General features: G+C 35.6%; 1 protein-coding gene across 1 annotated transcript; it reads left to right on the top strand.

Annotated features, from left to right (window-relative positions):
* Positions 1-16,380: 16,380 nt before the first annotated feature.
* On the top strand, positions 16,381-16,728 carry LOC139123866 (D-beta-hydroxybutyrate dehydrogenase, mitochondrial-like). Its single transcript, XM_070690018.1, has one exon. It carries the CDS (start codon positions 16,381-16,383, stop codon positions 16,726-16,728), a length of 348 nt encoding a protein of 115 aa, XP_070546119.1.
* Positions 16,729-22,429: the final 5,701 nt, after the last annotated feature.

Below are 22,429 nucleotides of genomic sequence, written 5' to 3'. Positions count from 1 at the left end.
AGGTCTAAATAACTTGCAAGACGTTTTAACAACACGCACAGATATATCGATGATCTGATTAGTCTAGACAATCCAGACATATCAAATTACTTACATCATATTTACCCAGATGAGTTGGAATCAAAGAAACAACAGAGAGTAGGAACTCTGCTTCATATTTTGATCTGTTCTACAAGTGGGTACTAATGGGCTACACACTAAGCTGTGTGACAAAAGGGATGATTTCGATTTTGAAATCATAAATTATCCCCACTTGTCAGGTAATATTCCATCTGCACCTGCTTATGGTGTGTACGTGTCTCAGCTCATTAGCATAAAAATTACTGAGACAAGGATACACAACAAAAAAACTCGTTAGGACTTTCAAAAAGTTCTACGGTCGATATGACAACATTGTGGCCAAATATGACACCTCGGTCACTCAAATGATTAGCGACAGCATTCCCGGCTTAGACTTATTACAGTGATTCATATCCTGTATCATTTCATACAATATTTAGACAATTTTGGGACCAATCCTGACGGGTGTAGCATGCTAGCAGGGTACGCTTACCCATTCCAGACACCTTGGTACCACCACTAACTATCAGTGGGTCAGGATGGTCCTACTTAAATTTGTAAATCACAAATGTCCCATGGACCTGGTAATGTATTACCTTGAATGGAAATGATTATTGGACCAGTTTAATGTCATTTTGCTTCAGGTGCTTACAGATTGGGTCAAACCTTTTGTTGTGATGGGTTGTTTTGAAATTTGACAAGTATGAATGTTTATGAACAATATTTACCTTGTCATGAAACAAAGAACAAAACCCAAACAATATTTTTGTATTCGCTTTTCAGTTTCATGTAGATTATAATTTTACCGAAACAAAACAATGCGTTGAAACTCTATTCATTATTCGTTGATTTTTTGAATAACAAAAATATACAAGAAACTTTCTTAGACACACACAATTGCAGGTCGATTTTTAAGAATGGCGCAAATTAGGCCAGGATGTAATAGATTTTGTGAATTATTAGCATGCGAATTTTGTCCACCAGTAATATTTTCGTTACATGGAAATTGTACTTCTTTTGCACTTTCCATAAAGCAAAGTAAAACTGTTTGATTACATGTATGCATGGTATTTATTTTCTTAAATAAAAGTAAAATTTAGCTTATATATGCAAGTTAGATAATATTTAACTTTTATTGTTCTACAGTTTTAACATGTAATTTGTTGAACCTTAGTAGAAGCTTTAGGAAGGTTTTTGTCAAGAAATAATTCACGTTGCCTTTAGCCATAGGTTGCACCCTAAATTGACTGAAAGTACACCTACAGTCCATATACGCACGCCATAATCAACGTTTCATCCAGGCAAGGCTGCAGAGCTTCAGCTCTTCATGCAATTCATGCTCTGCAAGTAAAGCATGATAGGGGTTAAGCCAGACAATTGGACGACACCAAAACATACCACTTTACCGATCGTTTACGCTTGCGTCTACCCATCGACAGGCATACAACACTGACAATGTAAAAATTGCATGTTTATATGAATTCACACAAAATAACGATCGTCTCCTGATTTTGTTAATTTATAGACATTCCTTTTAAATAGATCGACTTTTCTTCCCCTGATTAATAGTGACGCAATCTGTTGAACACTTATAGGATCACTTTTCAATATTTTGCTAGTGTTACCACGATAAGCTCAAAGGATCATCAGAAAACCATCGGCAAATTCCTTTTTATCTACAATTGTTCAAATTCCTTTCTTATCTACAAGTGTTAGACTCTCCTTTCATTCTGTGCATTTTCAATAAAATGTATCATTCGGGTAATTATTGAACGAAATAATTATTTGAGAGTTATATATATATATATAAATATCAAGTCGTGAAAAAAGGCTGGTCTGTTGATGGCCTTACACAGAACAAATAAAATTGTCATCAAATGAAAATCTTCCCAGGCGACTAATAGTTAGATATACAGACGAAAAATATGTATCAAGCCAATGGATATGAAACTATACGCTCTCAAACTGATTCCAGTGGATTCTATATAGAAGGTTATCAACGAGCCATGAAATGTGGTCGTTACCTGACAGATCATCAACAGAGATATGCAAAACATTCTCAACAAGCGTTCGAAACTAATCCCCAAATGCATACATAGAAATAAATTTGTCTGTCAGAGTCCCGTACCGCGTACTAATGCTGGATCACTGAAGAGAATGAAAGGACTAGAAATTATAAACACGCAAGAGATACATAAATCAGTTGAGTCTACTTGCAATCTGATGACCGGTGAAATCCTTTGAACTCTTAGTTATAATGAAGTTATTTGAGAATTGTTTGTCTAATAATCTTGAATTGTCTCATCTGTTGTACGTGAAATACGATTTGCCTCTCTGATAAATTTGGAAATCTTCATCTAATTTAATAGCATGACATGAAGTCTGAGAAAGGGAAAATCAGAATTTGGTTTTTGAAAACAGACAACGGGAATAATGCAGCGTTCAGTGTAATCCCCGAGTGACCCCACCTCCGGCGATACGGTATAAATTTAGGGACTTAGACCGTGTGTTCGTGAAACTATACCGAGGCCCCTAGTGTGGGAGTGGAGGTTGATATTGACTGCCCCATATGAGTCATTGTGATATATTCGTTTCTTTACTCAATTTTTGTCAAATGGTTCTAAATCATGATAATGAACTGAAATTATAACTCTAGATGAGAATTAATTATTTTGATACAAGAAAAATAAGTACTTTAAGGTTTCCCGGGATAACACTGTTTTTGCGACGTTCAATATAAAAAGCGTACATTAGACAGGTGACTTTGATACATTAAGACAAAGGTAACCATGTGTTTGTGGATATATAACATCTGTGAACAACTCAAGATTCTCTAATACTTTGAATATACCTTTTCAGTGAACGTCACATAGCAATAAAACCGCACTACTAATTGTTTCTTATGAAACACCGTCTATGATAAAATAGTGATTAAAAACCTTGTTCACTCTGAGGTGTACAACATTGAGTGGAAATTGATAACGTTCGCCTAAAGAAACACTACAACTCTGCTTCACATTAAAAAGTGTCGGGAACACTAATATTTATATCATGCATGAATTCTTGAAAGGGATAATAGACTCGTTTCACTTCATCGCTGACCTCTACTAGCCGTCTTCCAGTTCCCAACACCGTGACTTAAGCAAGTAAACTACACTAAATTATAACATCCTACACAAAAATGAACCTCGTTTTATCCTATATAGAAAAATCTTTCCGACTTGCACGATTTGATCTCGTTCCTTATTTTTCTCCCTTCCCGCGCTATTGGTCGCAGATGGACGTCATTTTTGGGCTCCAGATTCTCTACGATTTCAGGAATATGTTGGTATAGAAATTTTGTGATGAAAATCCGAAATTTGACTAAAATTGCGATTCTTATATTATGAATATGATACGAATTCAACTGTACACCTACCTCACACAGAGCGACCGTGTTGGCAACGCTTTGAAAATTGTCTTATTTGCCAAGCCAAAAACACTCGACAAGTACATTCACCGCCTGATATCGTTTGATATTTTGCTGGAAAGACTCCCGTGGAATTCGAGCATTTTGTACAGAATATAAGGCGTGGCCTACAAAAAAATGATTCATGAAAACCTGAAAGTATGCTTAATATATAGCACTCTTTTAACTGGACACCTTGATAAGAAAGCAGCTCATTAACATAATGAATTGTTATAACATCATATATCAAAATGCTTTTAGTGAGTTGAAGGGACTTGATAAATACATTAGTCAGCTTCAGGTTAATGGTACAGTAGCTGTAACCTTAGATGAATTTAAAATAGATCTCGTTTGCAACTTCTTGTTCTACTTTCCAAAATATACCTTAAAATTTAATGTATTTAGCTCAGCCATACATCGCCTAAACGTATTAAATACACTGTTATTTTTTTGAAATTTCGAAATTTATTTTAGTCTACATGTAAACAGGCTGATTTTACAAAATAAATACTCTGTAGTAGCATGATTTTGCTGCATAACTACAAACTGTAAATGACGTGAAAAAAGTCACGAAAAGTCACAGCTTGTGGCAATCGACGCTATAACGAAGGGATGAGAAAAATGAAAATAATAGGCAGATTTATAAATAAATGATGTTTGTTTTTATGGAATATTCTGTTAATATTTGCCAAGTATTTATTATTTCAATATATATATATATATATATATATATATATATATATATATATATATATATATATATATATATAATATACAATATACAATAATATATGTATATATGTATATGTAATTATATTAGTATATATATTATTGTATATATTATATATATATTAATTATATTAGTATATATATAATTATATTAGTATATATATATTATATATATGATTATATTAGTATATATATAATTATATTAGTATATATATATATATATATATATATATATATATATATATATATATATAATTATATTAGTATAGATCTATCTCCTATTAAATGAATAACACTACAAAAGGCATCAAGGTTTGACATTGAAAAAGTATAGGGATTGGACACCAGGACTTTTATGAGTTAAAGAGGGTAGCACATAGTGTTTTTATAAAGCAATAGTTCGACTCAAAGTGTCTTACTTTGATAGGCACCTTTGCCATGTATGACACAACGAACAAATAATTGCTCGAAATCCACTTCAGTATAGCAACCATCAACTGGTGATCAATAGTCGAGCTGTATATTTTATAGCTGTAGTCAACACTATGGCAATCATGTTAGAGGTGACAACATTGTTGTTCTTGTACTAGATAAAAGTGATACTTATTTGCACTTTGCTTATTAGGTTATAAATTATGCATGGCAGTCGTTATCAATATTCCGATGAAAAAATGAAGTTTGAGATAAACATGCTCTTCTATAATAACATTCATGCATCATACAAAGCAAAACTCGTATTTACTTTGCTCATTGGGTTATAAATTACGCATTGAAGCCGTTTTCTTATACAAATGAAAGTATGAAAGCATATTCTATAATAGCAACACAAAATGAAACATCGGAGTACTTAAATTAATTCTAAAACGAGAACATCTAGGCGAAAGAAACATAAAAGTTTGAATAAGCAAAGTTTACTTCTTAAATATGAATCAGGAGTATCGAACAAAGCTTGCTACACATAATGTCATCTGCGTAACTTTACTATCGTTTCTTACGAAAACCAATTTGTGTACACAGGCTCTGTCCCCAGCATTTATTTTCACTGATATTTTCTCAATTAGCCTTTTCTCTTTTTTATGTCGCCAATAACTACATTCATAAAATATATTCATTTTCTAGCAGGCTATTCCACTTCACCGGAGAATTGTGACGCACTTGCAGAGCTAACAATTTAAATATTAAGATGTCGTAACAGGTTCTCATAATTTTAAGTAGGTTTATGTTTACGTTCAGTACGACGATAGTCGTAAATATAGGCTGGAATGCACAAGTGAGTAATTGACGTGTCGTGTAAAATAACCTCAGCCCTTTGCGAACGTTTCGAAGCCCACCAAAAATCGTGGCAAATTAGAGCTCGTCAAGGCCGGCCGGCCGCGCATCGTACAGACCTTGCAGCTCTACAGGATCTACTAAGTGTAAGGTGGATATAAAAGGCGTACCAGTCAGTTCATCTCTAAGAATTATACACGTCCCTAGATGTCCCAAATTCCGAATTTATGACCTCAGAAAAGTATTTGTGACATGATTAGGAAAACACGTGAAGTGAGTAAATATAATATAAAATAATTGTCAAGGCCGGCCGGCCGCGCATCGTACAGAGCTTGCAGCTCTATGGGATCTAGGGAGTAAAGCGTCGTAACTACACCGTACTTCATTTTGATGTCCATGTTGTTGCCGCAAGAATGAATAAAACATTTCAAAGGTATTTGCATCTATACTCGTATATTTTCGTTACTGACTTGCATACTCATAACTGAACTTGTTTACAAGACCTACACGCATCTTCTTAATTTTTTTTCGAGTATCTTATGCTGTGTGTCCGAAACGAAACAGGACCACGACCTTTCTAAGACGTTGTGGATATAAATTACAAGCGAATTGTAAACATTGATATGTGCACCTTCTTTGTCATGTATTTTCATTGCTGTGGTCGGATTTTTGTTGCCCGTTTATAGCTATCCTTGATATAATTCACTATATAGATATTAAAACTCGTCATCAAGAAGCTTGACGTCGTAAAGCGGCTCAGTCATGATGCACTCGTCTAGAACCGTCTCTTTAGTAGCGTAGACGACATGATAACGCGGACGATGAGAGGTATCGCGATGTCAGTCGAAACGCATGCATATTTTCTATGCGTTTGTTTGTATTTGGTAAAGTCGACATTTTACTTTAGTGCATTGATAAAAAAACTAAGAGCAAATATTGCAATTCTGACCAAATTTCATAAATGACATTTCCTTGTGTCATTAATTCTGTAAGCTCAGCCGTTATACGTATATGATCATATCGATGCGACACGTGACAGTAAGTGCTTCCGCTTAAAGTGAAAATAAGATTCATATATAACATGTAGAATGACGGGTTCATATTAGGACTCTCTAAACGACAGGAGGATGGCGATATAGGCATTGCATGTATGACAACGAGACTTCCATTTATTAAAAATTATATTTGTCACTTTGTCACTGCTCAGGTATGACGGTCTCTAAGCCAACGAAAATATATGAAATGAGTACATAATTATGTCTGAAGTTTCTGATGAAAAAGATAATGCAGCATATTATCATATTGAGCACTCAGTCGTGCTTACGTGATGATAATATTGTGGAACCTCTGTTCAGCTTCACTCTTGCTTGGGAATAGTCTCAAGCTGTCTGTTGCGAACAGTCGTCGTACGCTGTCAAGTCCATAGGCCAAACAAAAAATTGTACTTTTCCGATAACCAGACCTATCCTATTTTTACCTTTTTAGAGCTTAATGGATGGGAGGAAAAAGAAAGAAAAAACCCCGAAAAATCACGCACGCAAGAAATAAAGAGAAAATCGCGCGAGAATTAGCGTGACACCTATGACGTCATTCATCGTTGAACACATGTTGCAAACAATATGGATATGATATGGATTACTTTTAGTGTAAAGGTAGACTACGTAGGAAAGTAAACGTTAAATTATAATAAATAGGAGATGAAATTAAGTCAGCGAGAGAGAGAGACGACTATCAAAGGAGATTACTCTTGTTGAGTTCCCGTGTTGAAAATGAAGTCACCAGTCTTCAATTACACAAGTATTACGGTCATGTGGCACACCCGATATCTGGTTAGGCGAAAGAAACCAACAAATTGTGTTGTTTCGATAACATGGTTGTCAAAATAAGGGTAGGTAGCACGGTAGGGATTTTTTTAAAAATATTTTTATTTTTATATACGCATTTTTTAGGGGTTCAAACCCTGTAGCTGTTAGCAATTCAAATATCAGATTGGATTACAGTTTGACATGTATGTTTGTTTGAATGTTATAGAAACTGAACTGTCTTAATCATATTACTCTGACAGCAAATTTTACTGTTGAAGCACAGTACGGTTTTAGAGTTGGTTTTCTTCGGGGGTCCATGCTTATGTCCATTGGTGGTACAAACTGTCTGTCATTCGCCATTTGAACTTAAAATACATTTTCTTGGCATTAGTAATTCCTCTACTTTCCCCGTCGCTCAAACTACCAGAGAATCACGGTCTCTGGGTGAATTTATTTCATCTTTAAGCTCATTGTAGCGTCGCCAACATGGATATTTGTCTGCTGCACTTCAAATCACAGCGCAGCTGCAATACTGGCAAACTGAAATCGAATGGAGTGATTTTTTTATTATTAATAAATGACTTGGTCGTTTTTAGAAAGAAAAGTCCCTTTCCCATTTACAGCAGACATCAACGATCTTTCCTAGCCTTGATCGCATTTGCAAAAAGTAACGTAATACAGTACACGTTGTGCGTATCGCTGGCCACCATATTGTTTGTAACGTATGTGCAACGATGAATGACGTTATAGATTTCGTGCGATTTTCTCTTTATTTCTTGCGTGCATGATTTTACGTGTTTTTCTCTCTATTTTGCTTCCGCGTCCATATAGCTCTACAAAGGTAAATTTAGGGGGGGTCGGGTTATCAGAAAAGCACGTTTTTTGTTTGGCCTTAAGACTGGACAACATACGAAGACTGCTAATTACGCATAATCTGTAAAGCTACTGGTACAATGTGAGTGATGTCGATGAGGCGAAACAGAACACCGGCCTAACTGACAACAAATTTAAAACTTGAAATCTAGGGACAAACCATTCATGATATCCCGATCAATCTCATAGAAAGCAAGAAATAAAATATTTAGCTAACAGAGAAGCTAATCATAATATTAATCAATACACATAAATCAAACCTGTTAAACAAGCGTTTTCAATCGGTCTCAAGTGCTGACACAAAAACAAATTATACTTGTCAAATTTCAAGCCAACCCACCAGCACAAACGGTAAGCCCCAACTTTATCCTTCGGCCTAAATATTAGAAAATAAAATATACTTTTCGATTTTATAAGCATCAAACGTGCTAAGTGTGTTCTCATCTTCATTTTGGTACTGCTTTGCATCTCTGCATAAAGCACTTTACCCCATAGAGAAAGGACAAACAAGGCGTGTTTTGTTGTTGTGTGTATGGGGTGTGGGGTAATTTAAATCTAAGTCGTGCAATATAAATTTCACTGTTCGCTATGCACTGTTTGGAAACTCACTTTCACCCTTAGTACACTAAGTGACTGTATGCCGTTATATATATATATATATATATATATATATATATATATATATATATATATATATATATATATATATATATATATATATATATATATATATATATATATATATATATATATATATAAGAAACTGTAGGAATTCAGGTGATCCCCAGTGGAGCGTGGAATGGGGTGAAGATAGAAGAAACTTGGGTTGAAACACACTACCACACCTGGTTGTTAGGTTCCAAACGTATTTATTATACCTCAAACACAACGTTTCGCTCTAAATTTAGAGCTTCTTCAGGTGTTTTCTACAATAAAAAGTACGAACATGAAAATTACAATGGTTGAATTGTGTAGGAAAACGAGCAATGTAGAGTTATAAGTCTGTGAAAATCTGGAAATGTACATGAATGACAGAAGAGACTAAAAAATTACCGGTCGCCATACATTTTAATTCTGATCAACACAGTATCAGTGATGTTTCAATAATTGGCATCATCCAAGTCAATAAACAGGATGACAAACTACGCAAACATTTAGAATCACAATGGATCAAAAAACTTGACACACTGTCTCCAGCTGGCCTAAACATTCGCCCAAAATTTACATAGCATTTGACAGCGCCCCCACATACGAGCTTTGGAGTATTTAAAGTACCCCCCCCCCCCCCCTGGACTTCAGCGCGCCAATTTCCAGCTCTCGGCGTAGGTCCAGACAGTTTTGACCGTACTCATAACCTCGAGGTTAGTCTCTCTCCTTTCATTTATGTACATTTACAGATTTTCAGATACTTGTAACTCCACATTGCTCGTTTTTCTATACAATTCAACCATTGTAATTTTTTAGTCTCTCCTGTCATTCATGTACATTTCCAGATTTTCACAGACTTATACTCTACATTGCTCGTTTTCCTACACAATTCAACCATTGTAATTTTCATGTTCGTACTTTTTATTGTAGAAAACACCTGAAGAAGCTCTAAATTTAGAGCGAAACGTTGTGTTTGAGGTATAATAAATACGTTTGGAACCTAACAACCAGGTGTGGTAGTGTGTTTCAACCCAAGTTTCTTCTATATATATATATATATATATATATATATATATATATATATATATATATATATATATATATATATATATATATATATATATATATATATATATACAAAATGTATACAATGTGCCCTCCCGGTTATCACCATAATGGCTTTATGGCAACCTCTGAACTTGGGCACAGATGTACGGTTACCCATTGTTGAGGATTGAAAATATGGACTCACCAGAGTGCTCCAACGGCAATACATACCATGAGCGAAGCATAGTGCATATATATATATATATATATATATATATATATATATATATATATATATATATATATAATATATATATATATATATATATATATATATATATATATATGCAATGCTTATATTGCCATCCTTCTGGCGTTTAGAGAGTCCTGATATAAACCCATAATTGTACATGTTAAATATGAATCATATTTTCACTTTAAGCGGAAGTACTTAATGCCACGTGTCCGCGTTGCCGTTGGTATGATCATATTTGTATTACAGCTGAGCTTACAGAACTTATGACACAAGGAAACATAATTTTTGAATTTGGTCAAACATGTAATAGTTGCTCTTAGCTTTTTTGTCATTGTAGTCAAGTACATTTACTGAAAACAAACAAATGCATCGAACATTTGCATGCATTACGGCTGACACCACGACAACTCTTATCGGTTCACGGTCCCGTACTGTGTTTTCATGTCGTCTACGCTGCTGAAGAGTAAGGTCCTAGTCGATGCATGATGACTGAGCCGCTTTACGACGTCAAGCTTCTTGATGACGAGTTTTAATATCTATGTAGTGAATTATGTCAAGTATAGCCATAAAAGGCCATACAAATCAAACTTTGGCATTGAAAATACACGACAAAGAAGGTACACATATCAATGTTTACGATTCGTTCGTAATATATATCCACAACGTCTTAGAATGTTGGTGGTCCTGTTCCATGTAGGTTTCGGCCACAAAGCATAGGATACTCCCAAAAAATTACGAAAATGCGTGTAGGTCTTGTAAACAAGTTCAGTTAGGAGTATGCAAGCCAGTAACGAAAATGTACGAGCATAAATGCAAATACCTTTGTTTTATTCATTCTCGCGGCAACAACATGGACATTAAAATAAAGTAAGGTGTAGTTACGACGCTTTACTCACTTCATGTTTTTCTTAATCCAGTCACAAATACTTTTTGACGTCATAAATTCGGAATATGGGACATCCAAGGACGTGCATAATTCTTGGAGATGAACTGACTGGCACGCTTTTTATATCCACCTTACACTTAGTAGATCCCATAGAGCTGCCAGCTCTGTACGATGCGCGGCCGGCCGGCCTTGACAAGTTCTAATTTGCCACGTTTTTGGTGGGCTTCGTAACGTTCATAAAGGGCTGAGGTAATTTTTCACGACACGTAAAATTACTCACTTGTGCATTCCAGCCTATATTTTACGACTATCGTCGTACTGAACGTAAACATAAACCTACTTCAAATTATGAAAACCTGTGTCGACATTTTAACATTTAAATTGTTCGCTTTGAAAGTGCATCACAATTCTTCAGAGAAGTGGAATTGCCTGCTATAACATGAATATATTTTATGAATATAGTTATTATCGACAGAAAAAGAGAAAACGATAATTGAGAAAATATGAGTGAAAATAAGCGCTTGGAACAGAGCCTTTGTACACAAATTGGTTTTCTTAAGAAACGATAGTTAAGTTACGCAGATGACATTATGTGTAGCAAGAATCTTGAAAATACTCCTTTTTGACGTTCTTAAACAAAAAAATCAATTTGTTCGATACTCATAATTCATTTTTAAGAAGTAGACTTGTTTATTCTTACTTTTATGTTTCTTTTGCCAATATGTTCTCCTTTTAGAATTAATTTAAGTACTCAGATGTTTCATTGTGTGTTGCTATAATAGAACATGTATATCTCAGGCTTTCATACTTTTATCGGGATAAGGAAACGGCTTCAATGCATTATTTATTACCCAATCAGCAAAGTAAATACGAGTCTTGCTTTCTATGATGAATGTCATAATAGAAGAGCATGTTTATCTCAAACTTAACGCCTTCCATGCATAATTTATAACCTAATAAGCAAAGTGCAAATAAGTATTACTTTAATCTGGTACAAGAACAACAGTGTTGTTATCTCTAACATGATTGCCACAGTGTTGCCTATAGCTATACAAAATACAGCTCGACTATTGATCACGAGTTGATGGTTGCTATACTGAAGTGGATTTCGAGCAATTATTTGTTCGTTGTCTTATACATGGCAAAGGTGCCTATCAAAGCAAGACAATTTGATTCAAGCTATTGCTTTATAAAAACTATATATGGTACCCTCTTTAAGTCAGAAAAGTCCTGGAGTCCATATTTTTAATTTTTGCTATGTAAAACCTTGATGCCTTTTGTAGTGTCAATCATTTACTAGGTGATTGATAGATAATTATATAATTATATATATATATATATATATATATATATATATATATATATATATATATATATATATATATATATTGTATAATTGATGAATTTTGTATTTAGTACTGCATACAGTGAAATAGTTAATACTTGGCAAAATAGTAACAGAATTATTCAATAAAAGCAATCATCAATTTATTTGTAAGTCTACCTATTATTTTCATTTTTCTCATCCCTTCGTTACAAATTCGATGGCCACCAGCTGTGACTTTTCTTGACTTTGTTCACGTCAAGTGCAGTTTCAAATACAGTACAGGAAAATCGTTCTACTACAGAGTATTTATTTTGTCAAGTCAGCCTGTTCATCTGTAGACTAAAATCGAAATTTGAAAAAAAATAACAGTGTATTTAATACATTTAGACGCTGTGTGACTAAGTAAAATAATTTAAATATCAAGGCATACTTTAGGGAGTAGAACAAGAACTTGCAAACGAAATAGAAGTTACACCCGTGGCCACCTTAGTGTTGATTAAGCCTGTCTGGTGCAAGCAGAAATTCTGTTTGTATAAACGGAACAAAGTGGTGATCGGTGTAATAAATGTAAAAGGTTCACTATCGGCACCCCACTGTTAGGATTGAGATAACGTTCTACTAAAATGTCTCGCCTGCCCAATTCAAATCGATCACAACACTGCACTGTAGACACGCTGTAAGTCTGCACTCCGACAATGAACATCAGTAACAACGGTCGCGAATATCATAGGGGCAACTCCTTCAGTGAGGACGTAGCAAGCTTGATTGTTCAAAATATAAGAGATTGTGGTGGAAATCCGGCACCTAGCGAGGTACCACGAGGAGCTTACAAAGAAACAAGCAAGCGTTTTAAGATAAGCGTGGAGGGAGCCAGAAAAGTTTGGAAGAGATGTACATTTATCAGCACAAGTTCCCTTCAACCGGGATGAGAAAAGTGTCGCTCATGGTTACATACATGTGAATACATGTACATGTAAAATGTTACCTCGACTTACTTTCTTACCTCTTCTCTCGTACCAAGTGAAATTGGAGTAAGTTTATTCACGGTTTGTAGGAAAGAAACATGGCTTAGTGCAAGTGAATGTTTATTTCGAAAGTTTGCAGGCAAAACGGGCGATGTTTGTAATTTAATCGCTAACATTTTCAAAGTGGCATTTTCTCAATTCCCGCGTCTGAACAGAGTCTGAACACGACACTTGCGGTACACGCTGTAGTATCGTTGGTATTCATTCACTGCAATATTGAAATCGGCACAAAATGTGTGATTTTCTTTAACACTGACTGCATTTGAAACACATGAATTTTAGCAGATACTGAGTACTGATAGGGCAAATGCTGTGGTCAACATCATTTGTATACAGTGTATTTTATAATCACTCCCTAATTTCAGGCTAATCGGCGTGTCCACGGGGTACCGATAGTAGCATCATTATCACCACTGATACAGGGTAAAGTAACCGTTTTATCACCCTTCTGCAGACAGAATTTCTGCTTGTACCAGACAGGCTTGATCAACACTAAAGTGGCCATGGGTGTAACTTCATCTACGGTTACAGCTACTGTCCCTTTAACCTTCATCTGACCAATGTATTTATCAAGTCCTTCAACTCGACAAAAATTGAATGAGGATACGAAAATATCACAATTGCTCATATGGGGCAGTCAATATCAACCCCAATCCCCCTCGGGGCATTTTGGGAGATTGGAAATTAGTCTTTTGAAATTGCCAAATGCCTCACTCCCTGGAGCAAGACAATCAGGGAAATCCCCCAACATTTCCCCCATCCCAATGGGTTTGGCATTCACAAATCCTGCGCTTGTCCGGGAAGGTGACTAGGGGCATCACTATGAGGCAATTGCCCCAGCCCTCGAGCCTCGGTATAGTTTCACGGCAAACACGAACCGTATCGCCCTATGTGGGGTCCCTCTGGGATTACATTGATTGCTGCATTATTCCCATTGTTTGTCTTTCAAAACAAAATTGTGATTTTCCCTTTCTCAGACTAAATCCCAGGCTATCAAAATCGATGAATATTTTCAAATTTATCAGAGAGGCAAATCGTCTTTAATGTACAAGGGACGAGACAATGCACGATTATCAGACAAACAATTATCAAATAACTAATCCTTTGATTCTGTAGAGTGATCCAGCGTGAGTACGCGGTACGGGACTTTGACATGTAAATTTATGTTCATGTACGCATTTGGGGATTAGTTTAGAACGCTTGTTGGGAAGGTTGTGCTTACCTCTGTTGATAATCAGTTGCTGCTAAGCCAGGCAAAGATCACATTTCAATTGGCTCGTCGTTTACATTATTTATAGAATTCACCGGAATCAGTTTTGAGAGCGTATAGTTTCATTTCGATTGGCTTGATACATATTTTTCCGTCTGTACATCTAACTATTAGTCGTCTTGGATCATTTTCATTTGATGACAATTTTATTTATTTTGTGTAAGGCCATCAACAGACCCTGTAAAAATCTACAATTTGATAACCCAGCTTTTCTTCGCGTTTTGATATTTATTTTTACATATATGACTTTCATATAATTATTTCGTTCAATAATAATCCGGTTGATATTTTTAGTGAAAATGCACCAAGTGAAAGGAGCGTCTAACACTTGTAGATAAGAAAGGAATTTGTCGATGGTTTTCTGACGATCCTTTGAGCTTATCGTGGTAACATTAGCAAAATATTGAAAAGTGATCCTATAAGTGTTCAACAGATTGCGTCGCAATTAATCAGGGTAAAAAAATTCGATGTACATAAAAGAAATATCTATAAATTAACAAAATCAGGAGGTAATCGTTATTTGTGTGTACTCATATAAAAATATACTTTTTACATTGTCAGTGTTGTATGCCTGTAGATGGGGAGAAGCGAACGATCCTTAAAGTGGTATGTTTCGGTGTCGTCGAATTGTTTGTCTAAACCCCTATCATGCTTTACATGCAGAGCTGACTGGCATTATGGGCTGAAACTCTGCAACCTTGCCTAAAGCTGGATGAAACGTTGATTATGGCATGCGTATATTGACAATAGGTGTACTTCTAGTCAATTAGGGTGTAACCTAGTGTTACGTGATTAAAAAAAAGAACAAAAGGGTAAACTCAGCAGTTTCCGTATAAAACGAAATTTATTACAAATATTAAAACTAATCTCTCAGTCAAGGGATAGAACACGAACTGTAAAAGCGTACAGGCTACTTATCTCAGCTGGGATGGCAATGGTCCAAAAGTCAGACAGTGAAGCAGACCGATGTAGTCCTTTGGCTTGCTTGCAGGCGTGATGTTGCACAAAGTCCACAGTTTAAATCAAGCATGACAGTGAAGGTCTTGACAAGTTTTGAAATTAATACTGCTAGAGTTTTGTAGTAACACGCAAGAGACACAATCCCAAAATGTCTGACTGCAAGCTGTGCCGGTCCCATATTTATACCCATGTGGTTATATAAGAGCATATAAGAACAATTTAGAACTTCTTTTGACATGCTAAACACTGTTTTAAAATTATCTCCTTACACAGCTAATTAAATTTCCAGAACATTCCAAATATGACTAATTGAATTCAAGGTCGTGAGATTGTAAAGAACAGTGACCTTGAGAATGTTCTAGACTAATTACTCTCAGGTCATGAGTGTGGGGGAAAATGACCTACACAACACTAGGACGAAAAGCAAAATAAATTAATTCTTGACAAACACATTCCTAAAGGTCCTACTAGTGACATATTATATAAGTTCAAGACATCTACTGTTTCAAATTATTTGAATTTGCATGTATTCAAATTAGATACTGTTTTCTACTTATTGCACTTTTTGTTCGATACCAGATCAGAGGGATGATGACGCTGACAACAAAATGAAAATTCATTTTGTAATTTATTGTGAATATTGATTGCTTTGGCTTCTATTTAGGTCGTTTAGTCAACGTGACAAGTATACTTGGACTGATCAATTCTCCTAGTCGGTCTGCCTACACCATTTGCAAACACGGTGTGGAGTCATTTTCGGATTGTCTTCGATATGAGATGAAACCCTGGGGAGTTACCGTTTGCGTTGTTGAACCTGCAAACTTTATCGTAGCCACTGGTATCTACACTCCGGAAAGTGTCCGTAAAATCGGCGACAAGTTATGGAATGAAGCCACAGATGAGATCAGGAAGGATTATGGGAAGGACAGCTTCGAGGCACAAGTTGATATCATGTCTAAGTATTGCATAGAAGGGTACCGGGGCATGGACTGGGTTGTGGATGCAATCGAGGCTGCAGTAATGTCTGAGAAACCGCAACAGCGGTATCTTGTCTGTGACTGGAAAGTGAAACTGAAAACCATGGCTAGGGTTCACTTGCCAAGCTGTATTGGAGAAAATATCTAAGATTTGTTGATGTCTGTTTGCCATTTCTATGAGAATCACGCAAAGAGTGTTTCAATAAGGTGTATTGTGTGTCCACCTTTAACAATTAATACAATGTCATGGCCATCTTAGCATGTGCAGATTCTGTATCTTCTTGAATGAATTCTATAGGGTCATAAAGAAATGAACATTGTGGGTAGTTTATTGTTAGCAGTAGGCAGGTAGTTATCTAGCTTTTACACTCTTGATATAATAAAGTTTGTCAAAAACTAATAATGTGCTGTTTTCCCTTTTACTGCATTATATCCCCATTGAGGTGAGTTTTGCAATGTTCTGTCAAATACTACTACTTATGGTATTAACTAACTTTGATTCCAACCACTGAAAGCATGACTTTTCTGCTATTTTTAATAAAAATCAGTATCCGAATTTTGCAATATAACGTATGTAAAAATCCCTGCTGTGGAATGTAATAGACAATATGCCTGGCATTCTATATTTTTGCATACTTTAATTAGGAAGTAGATACTGCTTCTCACAAGCAGTCATATAGCAAGAGTAATTCTAAATCTGTTTTACCCTTTTTAAAGTATTTCCGATTAAAATCATCAGCAGTTTCAATGATCAATGATAGTTGAAGTTTCCTATTTTGTGTAATAATATCAAGTCATGTGTTTTTGGATATTCTCATATTATTATTGTTAAGCTCATAATCAATGAAGTAGGGATATCAAGCAGGTGCTGGGTGTGATATTTTATAATGCAAAAGACCACTCTGAGTATGAAGATTCTTAAGTAAATAGGTAGACAGAGCATTAAGGTACAATGCCCCTCTGGGACAGATATTTGGACTGTCAAACGTCTCCATTTTTTCTGATCTACCACTTGTGGGTGCTCATTTTGAAGCTCTTGGAGTAAGAAAAACTTTTACTGTCTCATTTTTTTGAAAAATGGAATATTTATATTTCTTCATAGAGTTAACACAAGGAGGGCGGCCATTTTGGATTTTAAATATCGGTAAATCTTGGGTAATTTGTTTCTCTAGTACCAAACTTTGCACTGTGACCCCTGATTTTTATTCTTGATTTTGAAAGAGTTTGGTTGAATTGGTTCTTGAGAAAAAGGTGAGCAAATGTGTTGTCTTTTACCTTCGTGGTGCATATTACCTTAAGTTGAAAACTTATTCTCGTTTTATGTTCACAAGAGTATAGAAGTAGGTTTGTTGAGCAATGTTAATTTGACATTTCTTGAATAAATGTATATCATTACTCCTTGGTGAAATATTGATTCCATACTGTTTTTGGTTGTTTGCGCACCTCAACTTGTTTTTTATTCCATCATCCAATGTTCCGACGCCCATTTAAAGGATGATATACTCACTACCCATTATCAAGCGGGGCAATGAGGAGTAAAGTGCATTGCTCAAGGGTACAAAACCGTGCTGGAGTATCGAACTCGCCGTCCTCCGGCTTGGGGAGAACGGTACCCTAACCATTACCCCACCGTGTCGACTACAATTACTATCTAAATCGGCCATTTCAGAACAGTTTGCATTTTGATTCAAGCAGGCAATTATTCTCTTTACAAAAATACTTCTGAAAATTCAAACTAAGCAAGCATCCATGCAGGTATCAAACCTATAGGTCCGCACTATTTTCACCCGAGCTTTGGGAAACGAACCGGTAGTGAATTAATTGTCTTGAGCAATATGTCCCTGAACTTAGTAAATTCATGGACACCGTCATTTTGAGTGCCTGTGAAAATAGAACCATTAAACATGCCGATTATTATTTTAACTCCCTATTAATAAACTCTATCGCTGTTAATAGCCACCAAGTCAGTCCTATTTTCCTCTTCGTCATTGCTAAAAGATATCGTTATAATTTCTCAGTAAAAATAGAAACACAGAGAAAACAGTCCTGTATGGAACAGGACACACGCAAAGAATGCTGGGCTTGAACTGGCACACGACAGCGTTCACATTTAGAAGAGCGCCCTCTGTGTCAATAGCTGGACACAAAGATTGCCAGTTTCTAGAGTGAAAAGTTTTCTGCTTGCAATTAGAAGCACCGTTGCCATGGAAACAATAATGACGGCATAATACACCCCTTATCAAATACGATTACTTGTTATTATGGTAAATGCAAAATGTTATGTGCAAAATTGTCATTTACGTTCCGGATTTTTGATAGATTAAACAGAAAATCTATATTTATCATGGTCTGCCAATCTTGCGTGAACTGCGCACATCAGTGAGTAACAAAGTAAGCTAGCTGTTCGTATTTATTGCTTACGCAATGTGTAGGTATCCTACTTATGTGTATAACAACGAACATTTAAGTTTTTTATTCTTTTTTGTTATTTATCATAAATCAATACTATTATTGACCATTTAAGCATTGACTTTGAGGGCAAAAATAACATTCCTAATGTCATATGGCTCTTTTGCAACACCAGGGGCTGAGCCCTATATGATATAATATACGTAAAATATATACACTCTCATACACAAAACGCAAACAACCAAGACAGGAACTGTGGGCGTACTCACAAGTTCTATACCACTTTAAATATTGATCAAAACAAAATAGTCTTTATTCTATTAGTGTCAGTTTTCTATACAATTAGGGTTTTCGTATCGACTTCCATGGTAACGATTTTTACACATCTCGGATTTTCTTAACGCATGAGATACCAAAACACCAACAAACATTGAAAAGTGTCATGGACTACAAATTTTGTGCTGAGAATGTGTGAACCAGAACAAGATCAAGATACACCAAAATAAAATTGGAAGGTTATAAAATAGTAGCAAGTTTTACTGATCACTTAAAAATGGCATGTGTTCTAAAACCCGGCCAACACAGAATGGTGAAATCTTTCCTACCTTGAGTTAATATTTAAATCGATATTGATTTGGTCTTCTATTCAACATGCCCGACATTTCCTTCAATCAGATGGTTGCACTGTCTCAAAATTAATGGATTCGAGAATTGTCCGGTGTGACTCCGATTTCCCTCTTAATCCGTTGTTATTAACAATTAAACTAAAATTATTTTTCTCCACAATCACCGGTGCAAATGAGGTGCCATAGTTTGTAGAACCTCCCTAGATTTCAGCAGAAAATAATTCAGTACTAGGATGAAATGAAATTCCACGCCTTTAGAGTAAGTATATCTGCTGATAAAGGTAACTAAATACGTCAGATTTCATTTTGTATTAGAGGTATAATGGTAATGAGCTTATATTTATAGTTGTGCTAGGTTTTCTTTGAAGCGAAATGTCTTTGTTATCAATTTTTTCAAATGCATTTATTTATCAATAACGTCGAACCTAATGTAGTTGTGAGGATGAGAACCATTGCAAAAATTGACTTTTTAATGAGAAGGAAAATGAAAGTGTGAAAACGGGCTTACTTCAAGGGACACCCTTGGACAATTTCACATCAATTGTGAACGCCTTTATTGTGACATTAAATGTGACAAAAAATTCACAGTTACATCTTAAGTTTCGTATTCACACCAAGAAAGAACTGCATATACAAGGTAAATAGTTTGAATTTTTAAATCAACATGCCTTGGAGAACACGAAATGAACTTGCCATAGACATAAAAAATAAATTCAGTGTTTAAAACATCAAAGGTTTCATCCACTGGCCCTTTAAGCTAAGTATGGATAATGCGTATTCTGTCACCAGTTCCAAGTATGTCACAGTTACCATGGAAAGAGAAAGTCTAACTCATCACAGATTTTAAGCGTGTGGCCTCTTTTTAAAAACAACGCCCTCAATGGGCTTTTAAACACAAGGAACGCCCCTTTGACCATATATGGGCATATTTAGATTACAAGTATCTCTAAACCTTTAAGTTCGTTAAAATTCATTAGGGTCACTTTTAAGATAGAACGAGCCTTGGCGACAGCTTGTCGAACCCTCAAACTTCGACAATTCTTTTGTAATCTACCACTCTACCACTAATTTTAAAGGTCTTGGATAAAGAAAAACGGTCACCAGCTTAGTTTTCCGAAAACCTAAAGTTTAATTCCCCCCCCCCCATAGAGTTAACATAGGAATGACGGCCATTTTGAATTTCAAAAATCGAAAAATGTTAACGTTGGGTAATTTGTTTCGCTATTTCCAAAGTTTGCACGGTGACCCCCTATTTTTATTGTTGATCTGATAAGAGAACGGTTAAAGGTTTCATTCAGGAAAGTTTGAGCAAAAATTTAAGTCTTTCACTTTCGAAACGCATTCTACATTAACTATATGTATTAAATGAGCTGTTTACCTAGTAAAACAGTGCCTTAATTCATTAAATATAGGTAATTGGCTATTTACCCGATTTGAAAAAGTCAGTTACATGACACATGAACTCGAAAGGGAGAAAATAACAAAGTAGAGGGGGAATGGGGAGTCGAAAAATAGCTTACAGCTAGTCTAGCCCAAACCCCGACATGGTAGCTTGTCTGAAAAAAAAACAGAGTTAGCAAAGGGGGCTCATGATAACAATAACAAATAGTTCTTTAAGTAAATAAAAGAAAAGTGCTGAAATAAATACGATATCGTAGAAGATCACTAAATTACTACATGGCAAAAGTGAAATCTGTTACTGATTGGTAAAATGTTGTCTAAAAGTTTGTTTGAATTTATGTATAGAATTGTGGACTTTATATGAAAAGGTATGCAGATTCTTATCAATTACTTACCTAAGTACCAAATCTGTCTTGGGACGAACGGAAAGACGGATCGACGCAGAAACGCAGTCTGATTTAAGTGGTGAAAAATGACATTTGGCTCATCATTATGTCAAACGTATCTTTGATGGTTAAGTCACACCTAATGGTGGTTGCCACTAAGCTATTGCTCAACGCCACTGTCTTCAGTTATGTAAACCTCAATTTAATAAAATGAAAATGTTCACCTCCGATGTGATGTCACATGTGTCACCGATGTGATGAAGAAAGTAAATTTTTACATACGGGTGAAAGTGATCTGTGTTTTTCAGTTGTTTTATAACACCAATTGTCCAACGATGACAATGTACTGGGAAATAAAGCAGACGACTTTGCCCTAGTTTAACTCAAATAGTGCGATGGAAACTGTGTAGAACGCCAAATCCAACCGATGGATATAGGCACAAAAATACTGCAAAGTAGAACGTTAGGTAGTTATCGTGAAAGAAATTTCTAACGTTGGCTGTACGTGATAGAATGTGAGCACCAATAAGAGAGCAGTAACGTCATTCCTAAAAAAGAAGATATTACATTAATAATACATGATAGCAAGGATAGGATCACGACCTGTCGTCAACCCAAGGAACGTACTCACGACGGTATAATATTGATGATGCATGGCAAAAGGCGAGTATACAGTGGATGTCTAATTACCTTAGATAGGATGGGGATCTCTACATTGCAAGAGTCATTGATTATAACGCTCAGGTTGTTACTTCATTACTGCTGATGTGTGGCGGTTTCTATGCCAACGCTATTATATGACCTCATTGTTTATGGTAATGATGGTATGAAATAACATAGTGAGCACTGAGTCGTTCTTCAATAATGATAGTATTATTTTACGTTACTCATTTCGGATGACAAGGTGACGAGTCTCATTAAAAGCTAACATCCAAAACGAGACGGCTGTAAAAGCGTTTCTTATTGGCTTGACTTCAGTATAACATTATGAATTTGCACAGATGTTCATAAGTTATGAAAAAAACAT

Source organism: Ptychodera flava (genome assembly GCF_041260155.1).
Source record: "Ptychodera flava strain L36383 chromosome 23 unlocalized genomic scaffold, AS_Pfla_20210202 Scaffold_23__1_contigs__length_28996876_pilon, whole genome shotgun sequence".
Taxonomy (NCBI): Eukaryota; Metazoa; Hemichordata; class Enteropneusta; family Ptychoderidae; genus Ptychodera; species Ptychodera flava.
This window is presented reverse-complemented; position numbering and strand designations above follow the sequence as displayed.